Below are 11717 nucleotides of genomic sequence, written 5' to 3' on the forward strand. Positions count from 1 at the left end.
AGGTGAAAAGTTCTGACAGCCTGTGAATCAATTACAGACTTTATTTAGTCAATGTTTAATGTTGGATCCTAAAAGAAAGTAAAACTTACAGTTGACCTCTTTGGTGGCAACTTGGGGCAACTAAAGTTAGTATTTTGATAAGTAATAATGTTGTGGTAATAGTTACTAATGGTTTTATTAAATATTTCTTGATATTTTGTGATATTTTATTAAACTTTGGAATGAAATGGAATTAATCACCCGAATATTATTATTGTTTCTCTCCGCTAGTAACCCCTTAGCTAATAAGATATCAGGCTGAATTGTTATAATAACGTCAGTGATTAAATGTTTCTTAATAAATAATAATGCACTGATGTTTTCCTTTGTTCTCGGGCAAATTTCGCTTAATTTAAATCCGTCAGATTATTGGCAGTGTCTCCACTTTCCCAGGGCAAATAAAACACATTTTTATGGACCAGGAAATGAAGACTAACTATAAAACTCCAAGATTGCTCCAAGTGGACGTCTTGCTTCGTTTTAGAAGTCGGTAACACGAGTTTAACGCCTGTTGCACCATGAGGGGCTTTTCCAAAAAAGACCGAAAGACGGTGACACTTCCTTAGTATTGAATTTTGAAGCACAACTTCATCACGCCCAAATACAGGCACTCAACTGTAAACGAGTTTATAGCTGCCGAGGCATTCACAGTGACCACTTCCTGGGAGATATAAGAGGAGAAGAAGCATTCTGGTAAGTAGACTGTCTTTTTAAGTATTTTTCCTAGAAACAAACAAACAGTAGGATATGAGACATTAGGGGAGGCAGATCAAACCTTTTTAAAAACTGTTAAACTAATTTGGACTAGAACTGAGCGTCTGAAGATTGAAGTGACATCTCACAAAATCTACCACTAATACAAAAACGTACTTTTATTGTTTTGACACACCTTACATGGTAAGGTTATATTGTCCTTTTTTTGTTGTTGCTGAAAACAATATTGACAAAACGGCTTGGTATTATGCAATACAATTTAACACAAGACTGCAGCCTACAAAATTACCTATACTCAGGGCCCCCGGGCCGCCATTTGCCCATCCCTGGTTTAGATAGTTCACTTTAGTCTAAGTTATCTCAGTGGGTCTCAAACGTTTTGATCACAATTTATATAAACAAATATTTCCAAGGCACACCTTTATAATTATTAGGATAAATAAAAACAGGTTTGAAATCATTCCAATGTATACTATAGGACAGTAAACCAAAAATATCGTTTAGAACTGGAGATATAAAAAATATGCATTAATAAATAAATGTTAACTAGGTAAAATAAGATATAAATGAACCACAAAAATAAAATAAGTTAGCCTACATTTATTTGTTATTGGCTATGGTAGGTTATTGGTTATGTTCACATACTTATTTGATTATTAAAATGCAAACAGATCTTTTTCATATGGGTGTTTAGAGTTGTACCCCCTAGTCTAGTCTCTAGTAATTGGGCGCTCAAAGTGCACCAGATTGAAGCATTTTACTTTAAAATGTTAAAATCTACCAGGAGCAGACCCCCTAGAGGATGTGACTTCCACCCCCCAATTGAAACATGTTCATACAATACTAAATACATTTGAAGCCTTTTTATATAAGCTGTCCACCATGTCAATACGTTTCTCTTTTTGTAGTGTATTGGTCTTTTGTAGAGGTTTTTCATTATCAGCTAAAATCTTGCCTAGGGCAGCAAATTAGTCAGAACCGGCCCTGGCGTCATCCCCACAGCATCCCCCATTTGAAACATGTTCCTAAGGCTATGCCTATACTTGTTTCAACACTTCTCCAAAACTAGTTTTAACCAAAACAGTTGGTCTTTATTTTGTATAAGACTTAGTTTGAGCTAGGTGTACCAAATAAACTGGCAACTAAGTGTACATTTTCTGACAAAAAAAACCATCAGAGCGCTTTACGTTGTGATAGGACATAACTATAGTGTGTTTTGTTTCCCACAGACGCACAGAGAGATGGCCTTCTCATCTGCAGAAAAAGTTGCCGTAACAGGGACCTCTGGTCTGGGCTCTTCGGCGGGTAACAGCTCATTCTTCCTCGAGTCTGAGTTTCGTTACATCCTGTTCCCAGTTGCATATGGCATCATCTTCATCCTGGGCCTCATTGCCAACCTCTACGTGCTGTTTGTCCTCCGATGCCTTCGCCAAGCCAAGGCCATGGGTGAAATCCGCATCTACATGACAAATCTGACCATCGCTGATCTCCTTTTCGTCTGTGCACTTCCCTTTTGGATTGGGTATTACAGCGGGCATGGTCACTGGGTTTACACAGACTTCATGTGCCGGCTGACTGGCACGTTGTTCTTCATCAACACCTACTGCTCCATCCTCTTCCTCGGGGCCATCAGCGTCAACCGATACTGGGCAGTGACCCGGCCTCTGGATGCGGCCTCTTCTGACCACAGACGACGTGGGATCATCGTGTGCGTTGTCATCTGGGCATTGACCATTGCGATGGCTATTCCCTACCTGGCTTCTCCAGGGACCAAAACGGATGAGAATAACGTCACACGCTGTTTCGAGGGGTACCAGAATGAAACAGATTTCGAGAAGAGCACAGTGGCAGTCACTCATTTTGCAATAATTGGAATGTTTTTTGTTGTCTTTTTTCTGATCGTGGTGTGTAATTGTCTTATTGCTCGAGCGCTACTTTCTCAAGGTCCTCCTCAGTCAGAGTTGCGATCAATGAATATATCGAGAAAGTCCACCATGACCATGTCTGCCTCAACTAAAAGGCCCAGAGGGGTGAAACGGAGAGCTCTGCAGATGTTGTTAGCAGTTGTGGGAGTGTTTGTTCTCAGCTTCCTGCCCCATCATGTAGTTCAAGGATTCTGGACACTTGCAGTCTTGCAGATCTCTGAGGGCTGGGGACACGTAGAGTGGGACCAGAAAACTCTTCAGGTGCTCAATGACGCCCATCAGATCACTTTGCTTCTTATGAGCCTCAACTGCATTTTGGATCCTGTAGTCTATTATTTTGCTACAAGAAGGTTTAGAGGGTTCATCATGGCCCATATGAAGAAGATGATAAAGGGAGAGGGCTGCTCTCAGACGACCACCTCACTGATCTCCATGGACAGCAAACATGAGACTTAATAGCGAGCACCAACAGCCCGAAATGGATTGATTAAAACGTGTTATATATTTTTACGAAGATGTAGATATCTCCTACTTGTTTTAAATACTTTCAGGACCCCAATGATTCATGATTTCAAAACATACAGTGTTTTTTTGCACCTCTGGATCAATAAGCAATTTTAAGTTTTATGTAATTCAGTGTTGGTGGTTTGGTTGCACACCCTTAAGTATTGAATGTTTTCTCACAAACATTATCTTGACGTTTTAGTCACACAGGCTGTGGTCTGAATTTCACAAGTTCTACCGCTCTTCCTGTGTAGAATAAAAATGTGAAAGCAGAAGTTTTGCAAGCAGAAGTACATACCAATCAATAATGACCCTGAGAATCTGCAGGAGGGCACTTTATCTCTTTAGTCTGTGAAATTAACTGATGTAGCACCAGACATGTTTTTAAATCCTCCAACAACAAGTTGTTGATCTGTTCTAAAACCAGTAAAGAAGCCAAGAATGAATCCTGTGGCTCAGGAGATAAAGGTTGATTCCTGCCACCTACAGTCAACATGTTGAAGTGCAATTGACCATCTTCCTGGGATGAAATTGGCAGTGTGTGTAAAGGTTTTTTCTCATGATAAGCAGGTGGCACTCTTTATGGTAGCCTCCGCCACCAGTGTGTATATGATTAGCATAATATCAGTAAAATGTCATGTTGTTGTCGCAGATAAACACACAGTTTACAGTTTTCTTTTCTTTTTCTTAAATTGTTCATAGACAAGTGAAATCCTTGATTGCGAAATAAGGGAACATAAGTAAAGCTTGAGCTACATTTCCCCTCTGGAATTCAATATTGTGACATAATGTGTAAAAACCCTTGATTCACTGTGACAAAGAAACCCAATGGCTATTATCTTTCACTGAGCTTTTGTTCTATTGTGTATTTTATTTTGTATGTAGTGTATGCCAACCTGCCGTTGCTAAACAGATTTATAAAGCATATTTTTCAGAGGAACAGCTTTGATGATCTAGTGTGGTACTATAAAGTGTTTGCAATGCTATTTTGAGCCTCCTAAAGGAAAATATGCTGTTTTTTACTCAATAAAGAAAATATTTTCTGTATCACGAGGGATTAAAAAAAAATTGAAACTCAGTGTCTGTCATATCAATATCTATCAGTTTTGATACACAAAACATTACAAAAAACAACAGTACATGCAGTTTGAGACACATACAAATTAAAGGTTTTATTGAAATCTGCTAAATACAGAGCAAACAAGAGCTTTCTTGTTGATTTGGGAATATTTTAACCAAGCCCGAATTCAGATTGTGGCAAGTTATTTTTGTCTAAAAACATTCAATCAAACATTTATGGCAAACCTCATAATTCAGGTTGAAGGGTTTGCTGAGTTTTATTTGCAAATATCCTGCTACTGACATTTTGTATTTTTCCATTGCGTATATTTCCACCTTCCAATGCATGATCATTAAAGACTTGAGTAATCATTCCCAGTCACATTGGTGAGGTCCAGATTAGTGTAGTCATTGCCGGTGTAATTCATGTACACATCTCCGCCGCTTTCAGCTGGTGGAAAACCTCCCCTGGGGGGTAGAAACATGATCAGACTTGAATAAATACAGTCTTCTGAGTCAGCTGTACATGTGAACAAATTGCAAACTGTGGTAACTTACTTTGGAGACTTATCCGTTCCAGGGAAACCTTTAAGGAAGCCAAGAACATAAAATCATCCACAAACCATCAGCTTAAAATATGACCCAGCAGGAAATGCTTTACGTTTTTTTACCTTTAGCTGCAGTGTTTGAGGTGGTCTTTGTGGCAACAAGTCTTTGATATCCGAGCCAAAAAAGTATACCAAAGATGGCGATCAAGGCCAGGAGAAAGAAGACAAAGGCAGCAATTCCTAACTTCTCAGCAACTGTTGTAGGTTGGGGAAACAGAAATGTGGGAGAAAGGCTTTGATTAAAGATAACAGCAAATTATGATTATCAGTTAAAAAGACAACACAACTTTCTTTCTCTTTGCATGAAAACTTTTCTTGTTTCTGATTCAAATATGCATGGTCGCACAGGAACAAGAAATGTAAATGTAAAACTGAAATTTGATATTTTTGAGATTCTTTTACAAACCAGTTACCTATATACTCATCCAGGAAATACAAAACAACATAGCCTTTATTTGGAGTCGTGCTCCTGTACAACTAGGTCTCAATGTTAACACTTATTTTTGTATTTAGTTTTGTAGCTTGCTAAATGTTAGCGGATAACAACGTCTTGTTGCTGACACAGCTGCCCACTGTGGCCAGAAACAGGTATGAGTATGTGAGCGTAAACCAAATCAGCCAATGAGCTGAATGATGCATTTAGGCTTTTAGAGCTTAAAGGTAGAGTCAAAACAGATCACCAACCTGTTGTATGAGTGGAGGTTATAGAGATGATGTGCGATGAGCTCCGACGGCTAGATACTGTGTTGTTGGCAAAGCATTGGTAAGTCCCACTCTGCTCTGGCCTGGTAAGTGTCAGATCCCTTAAGTGTCCCACTTCTTGGGAGTCTTCCAGTGTTTTCCAGTGTTTCCAGGACCAATTGACAGAGTCTGGTATGGTGGAAGGGCCACAGTACAGGTGGACTGTACGACCTTCTGTGACTGGGTAGTCTGGTGTGGCTACCACCTGCAGAGAAGGAAGCTGTCCTGGAGAGGTATACAAGTGAGTTTAACACAGAATGATGGATGATGAAAGGATGAAGGAGCGAGTAAATCAAACAGTTTCAGACAGAACATATTGACATTACGATGTCTTTTTGTTGGTCGGTCCATTAACCACTGAGGTAAAAACTGAAAATACCTAAAGAAATATTGGATGAATTGCTATGAAATTCTGTAAAGACATTCATGTTCCCCAGAGGATGAGCCCTGATGACTTTTGGCAATCCCATAACCGTTTATATACGTGTAGTGCCATCATCAGGTCAACGTATCGATGCCCAATACTTTCCTTTATGACCGACTAGATGCAGGATTAATGAGATCCTTCTCACACTCATATGTACTTTGTGTTTAGTATTAATGAACAAATGTGAGATATCCCCCTTTATTCTGGAAGTACATTTCTTATTACTTTTTCCAATAGCGGATTTTGAGTGACTTACAGTGGGAGCTTTTCTACAGATTTGATCACAATTTTCCTGTTAATTAGTAAGTACAAAAGATAAGAAAATGTCTGTTAAAAATATCTGGTTCTTTGATTGAAAGTACAAGCCTGTTTAAAACAATTTGGTTAACATGAACTAAGACTCCCAAATAGCTTAAAATTGAGTTACATGTGCTGTTAATGGGAAGTGGAAGCTAAAGATTATGCTTTTGAGAAAACTGCAGATTTGATTAATTTCATTTTCTGGCACAATGTTATATTCTCAACTGTAATAACAAAGCTTTTTGGATCCGCAATCATTTTGATCCACACTTCTGACTGGTCTTTTCATGATAGGCAATTGCTATAATTAAGTAGGAAACATAATATCTTAGTGACAAAATAATACATTTTGGTGGCCACGACATTAACCTATATCATTGTTGCACAATTCCGGGTACTACTTTGTTTCAGTGTTCAGTAATCTACCATTGAGCTTAAAAGAAAAAATACATGGGATTACAGAATGGATAAAAACATTTCCAGAAGTAGAAGACGTTTCCAGCTATTAATAATGTGCATGTTAACATGTAGCTCAAAACACTCCTCTGTACTGTACAGCAGTGTACATCCTAGCGTGGCTGTTCAACTTTCTTTAAACATTTTTGTTTGATTGGAATATCTGTACAAGGCCTACCTTCTGTGGTCATTCTAGGTGTAGATGTTTCCAAGGAAGTCGTTCTAGCAGCTGTTGTTGTGGGCCATTCTGTAGTCGTGGATTGTGCTGTAAAGACAAAAAGAAGCACACAAAACTGCTGACATTGTATTTGAAACATATACCCTGTATTCTATTATTACATTCCTTAATAGGAATGAGCTTACCTGTGCTCACACACAAAAATAACAGGAGAAAAAAGCTACGCAGCATGTTGTTTTGAGATAAACTAAAAGCAAATGCTACAATCACTTCAGGCAAACAGGTACAAGAATGAACCAAATGTTATAATTGAAGAACAGCTGAGAATGGAGGAAGTATAAGACCAGGAAACTGAAATAAAGGGAAGTTAGAAGTTCCTTCTACATATATTCAACAAAATAACTGTGCAAAAACAATTAATATCTCTCCCCAATCTGATACACAGGCTATCAGTGTGCACTTCTCCTATCCGTTGTTATTTAAAATCTTGGTTCTACATTTAAACAATAGACACATGTTGCATAGGAAGTAGAAAGAAAAACTTAAAAAAGGACACGCAAAACTATTAATACATAAAAAACATTTCATGTATTGCCACAATCAGGGTAAAATAACCGCCCAAATGTTTGCTTTATGACCAAGAACCTGCTAAATCAAAGACATTCCAATGAGACTCATCTGTACTTGGTGTTTCGTGCTAACTGCTGCTCCGGAAACACATTTTCCATACAATTTTCCATAGTTATTGTCATGTTACTTACAACTTGCTCTTCTACTGCTTCGTAAAGCATGAAACAGGTCATATTACATCTTCAGTTTAAGATAATAAATGACTCTATGGCTATTTTGTTTTTGGTATTTTGGTTATTCGACAAAAAGTAGAGGCCTGTTTTCAGCAAAGTTTTTGGCGGCGGTAGACATAAACTAAGACTAAATTGATGTTACATGTTCAACTTGAGGGTGAGTTGATTATAAAGATGATGCTGTTGAGAAAACACAAAGCTTTAATTTCATCACAATTAAATGCTGGGTTTGTTCTTGTTAAATTCAGAATAAAAATCATTCCTATCCACACTTTTGACTATTTTTTGCTTTTCCTATGGCAATGGCTGGCGAGGCACATATTGTAGTGTTGAAACTGTTCCGCCATGCCAAAAATGACATACAAAACATAATTTTAATGGGTGCCCTTGACATTATCCTATATAATTGTTACATAATTAAGGGGACTACTTTGTTTTTACCTGTTCAGTAGGCTACCATTGAGCATTTAAAGATAAGGTTAAAATGGGAACACAAAAACGTTTCCAGAACCAAGAGGCCCTTCCCCCTAATACACATTTGTAGGTAAGAATGCTCAAAACACTGATGTGTACTGTACATGACATTAGGGTTACGGAGCTATAAGCGTGGCTGTTCAACTTGCTTTCCATAATTGTATTTGGTTGGAATAACTGTACAAGGTCTACCCTCTGTGGTCATTTAGAAGTTTCCAAGGAAGTCATTGTAGGCAGTGGTATCCGGGATTTTACTGTACCTTCTGTGGTCATTCTAGGTGTAGACGTTTCCAAGGAAGTCGTTCTAGCAGCCGGCAGTGGCTCAGTCAGTAGGGGCTTGGACTGGGAGCCGTAGGGTCGCTGGTTCAAGTCCCCGACCAGACCTAAATATGGAGTGTGGACTTCTACTTGGAGAGGTCCCAGTTCACCTCCTGCCCTGCCGTGGTGCCCTTGAGCAAGGCACCGGACACCCCCCTTCCCCCCCACTCCCATTGCTCCCTGGGCGCTGTACAATAGCTGCCCACTGCTCCTAGTACTAGACTCCTTGTACTAGGATGGGTTAAAAGCAGAGGCCAAATTTCACTGTGTGTGCTGTGTGCTCTGCATGTGTGACCATTAAAGAGGGTTTCATCCCTCCCTATTTTTTTTTTTTTTTTTTTTGTTGTTGTTGTGGGCCATTCTGTAGTCGTGGATTGTGCTGTAAAGACAAAAAGAAGCACAAAAACTGCTAACATTATATTTGAAACCTATACCCTGTATTCTATTATTACATTCCTTAATAGGAATGGGCTTACCTGTGCTCACAGGTTCTTGGCTTTATGACCAAGAACCTGCAAAATCAGTACAGATGAGACTCATCTGTACTTGGTGTTTCGTGCTAACTGCTGCTCCGGAAGCACATTTTCCATACATTTTTCCATAGTTATTGTCATGTTACTGTTACGGTTTTGTATTTATGTTTTCATTTTCCACCTTTTGTTTTGAAATGTTTTCCTCCTTGTGTCTTCTCTGTTCCTTCTTCCTGTGTTTGCCTTCCTGTCATTAGTTTCCCTGGTGTGTCTGATTGTCTGATTGTGTTCACCTGTTGCCCTTGTGTTTCTGCCTCTCTTACCCCAGCTGTGTCTTGTCTTGTGATTACCCCTCCCTGTATTTAGTCTTGTCTCTTCCTGTGTTCCCCTGTCGGTTCATTGTTGGTTTTTCCTGTCTTCCTCCATGTCAGTCACGGTTGTCTCTCCTGTCTCCCTCCATGTTGGTCACGGTCAGTTTTTTGTACAACCCATTTGTTTCATGCCTTGTTTTTGATCAGCTTTTAAAATAAAGCTCGCTTTTTGTTACGAGACCGTTTACCTTTTCTGATAGTCTGCATTTGGGTCCTACCCTTCCACGCCATCCTAAGAGAATGAACCGACCAGCTTTGGACTCAGCAGACTCGGATCGTTTTGCTCCACAGGCAGAATGTCTTGGGTACTCTCTGGAGTACATTTTTTATACTTGGAATGGCGCCTCTTCTAGACGTGGTAGAGAGGCTGCGTTGAAGGAGGCACGTCAGGAGGTTGCTCGCGAGCCCTGGCTTAGGAGCATGTTGCCTGAGTGGCTACAACTTTTCACAAGTAGTCCGGAGGACTTGTCCGAAGCCTCTAACCCTTTCCTGGGGTATGACCAGGCCTTGGGAGGCCCACAGATCCTCCAAAGAATCTCTAGGAGACGCAAGACCAAGATTCCAGCCCGTGCTCCAGTGGTTCCAGCTCCAGATCTGGCCCCAGCAGCCATTGTTCCAGCTCCAGATCTGGCCCCAGCAGCCATTGTTCCAGCCCCAGTTCCGGCCCCAGCAGCCATGGTTCCGGCCCCAGTTCCGGCCCCAGCAGCCATGGTTCCGGCTCCAGTTTCGGCTCCAGTACTGGCTCCCCGGCCGACGCCAGGCCTCCGTGTTTTGTCAGTGGTTCGGCCCACTCCAGCCCCTCGTGTCCTGTCGGTGGTCCGGCCGACTCCAGCACCTCGTCTCCTGTTGGCTCTCCGGCCGACGCCAGCCCCCCGTGTCCTGTTGGCTCTACGGCCGACGCCTACTCCATGTCCTGTCCCGTTGGGGGTCCCGCTGACTACTCTTCTGCCGGGGGTCCTGCCAACCCTATGTCCTGTGCTGTTGGAGGTCCCGCCGACTACTCTCCTGCCGGGGGTCTTGCCAACTCCATGTCCTGTCCCATTGGGGGTCCCGCCGACTACTCTTCTGCCGGGGGTCTTGCCAATCCTATGTCCTGTCCCGTTGGGGGTCCTGCCAACCCTATGTCCTGTGCTGTTGGAGGTCCCGCCGACTACTCTTCTGCCGGGGGTCCTGCCAACCCTATGTCCTGTGCTGTTGGAGGTCCCGCCGACTGCTCTCCTGCCGGGAGTCTTGCCAACTCCATGTCCTGTCCCGTTGGGGGTCCCGCCGACTACTCTTCTGCCGGGGGTCCTGCCAACCCTATGTCCTGTGCTGTTGGAGGTCCCGCCGACTACTCTCCTGCCGGGGGTCCTGCCAACCCTATGTCCTGTCCCATTGGGGGTCCCGCCGACTACTCTTCTGCCGGGGGTCCTGCCAACCCTATGTCCTGTGCTGTTGGAGGTCCCGCCGACTACTCTCCTGCCGGGGGTCTTGCCAACTCCATGTCCTGTCCCATTGGGGGTCCCGCCGACTACTCTTCTGCCGGGGGTCTTGCCAATCCTATGTCCTGTCCCGTTGGGGGTCCCGCCGACTACTCTTCTGCCGGGGGTCCTGCCAACCCTATGTCCTGTGCCGTTGGAGGTCCCGCCGACTACTCTTCTGCCGGGGGTCCTGCCAACCCTATGTCCTGTGCCGTTGGAGGTCCCGCCGACTACTCTTCTGCCGGGGGTCTTGCCAATCCTATGTCCTGTCCCGTTGGGGGGTCCCGCCGACTACTCTTCTGCCGGGGGTCCTGCCAACCCTATGTCCTGTGCTGTTGGAGGTCCCGCCGACTACTCTCCTGCCGGGAGTCTTGCCAACTCCATGTCCTGTCCCATTGGGGGTCCCGCCGACTACTCTTCTGCCGGGGGTCTTGCCAACCCTGTGTCATGTGCCGTTGGGGTTTCCGCTGAGGGTCCTGCCAACTCCACGTCCAGTATCGTTGGGGGTCCTGCCGACACCTGTTCAGCTGTGGGTCCTGCCAACCCCATGTCCTGTCCCGTTGGGGGTCCCGCCGACTACTGCTCCGCCAGGTTTCCTGCCAACACCAGATCCTGTCCTGTTGGGGGTCCCGCCGACACCTGCTCCACCAGATTTCCTGCCTACACCATGTCCTGTCTTGTTGGGGGTCCCGCCTACACCATGTCCTGTCCTGTTGGGGGTCCCGCCGACACCTGTCCCGCCGGGGGTCCTGCTAGCTCCATGTTCTGTTCTGTTGGGGGTCCCGCCGACACCTGTCCCGCCGGGGGTCCTGCCAACTCTGTGTCCTGTCCTGTTGGAGGTCCCGCCGACACCTGTTCCACCGGGGGTCC

General features: G+C 43.3%; 2 protein-coding genes across 4 annotated transcripts; one reads left to right on the forward strand and one right to left on the reverse strand.

Moving 5' to 3' along the window:
• Positions 1 to 559: 559 nt before the first annotated feature.
• On the forward strand, positions 560 to 4260 carry ptafr (platelet-activating factor receptor). Its single transcript, XM_034125058.1, has 2 exons — positions 560 to 732; positions 1983 to 4260. Exon 2 carries the CDS (start codon positions 1995 to 1997, stop codon positions 3132 to 3134), a length of 1140 nt encoding a protein of 379 aa, XP_033980949.1. The 5' UTR covers positions 560 to 732; positions 1983 to 1994; the 3' UTR covers positions 3135 to 4260.
• A 68-nt stretch (positions 4261 to 4328) lies between these two features.
• Positions 4329 to 8548, reverse strand: LOC117487353. Of its 3 annotated transcripts, none has more exons than XM_034137017.1 (6): positions 8489 to 8548; positions 6952 to 7038; positions 5534 to 5815; positions 4913 to 5044; positions 4800 to 4827; positions 4329 to 4709 (listed from the first exon to the last, which is right to left on the reverse strand). In XM_034137017.1, the coding sequence occupies exons 1-6, from the start codon at positions 8499 to 8501 to the stop codon at positions 4595 to 4597; spliced, it is 657 nt and encodes a 218-aa protein (XP_033992908.1). In that variant the 5' UTR covers positions 8502 to 8548; the 3' UTR covers positions 4329 to 4594. The 3 variants fall into 3 exon arrangements, with proteins under 3 accessions (XP_033992908.1, XP_033992205.1, XP_033993687.1); XM_034136314.1 differs by lacking the exon at positions 8489 to 8548 and adding an exon at positions 7137 to 7260; XM_034137796.1 differs by lacking the exon at positions 6952 to 7038 and having other exon boundaries at positions 8489 to 8533.
• Positions 8549 to 11717: the final 3169 nt, after the last annotated feature.

This window comes from Trematomus bernacchii, unplaced genomic scaffold (genome assembly GCF_902827165.1).
Source record: "Trematomus bernacchii unplaced genomic scaffold, fTreBer1.1, whole genome shotgun sequence".
In the NCBI taxonomy this organism is placed as follows: Eukaryota; Metazoa; Chordata; class Actinopteri; order Perciformes; family Nototheniidae; genus Trematomus; species Trematomus bernacchii.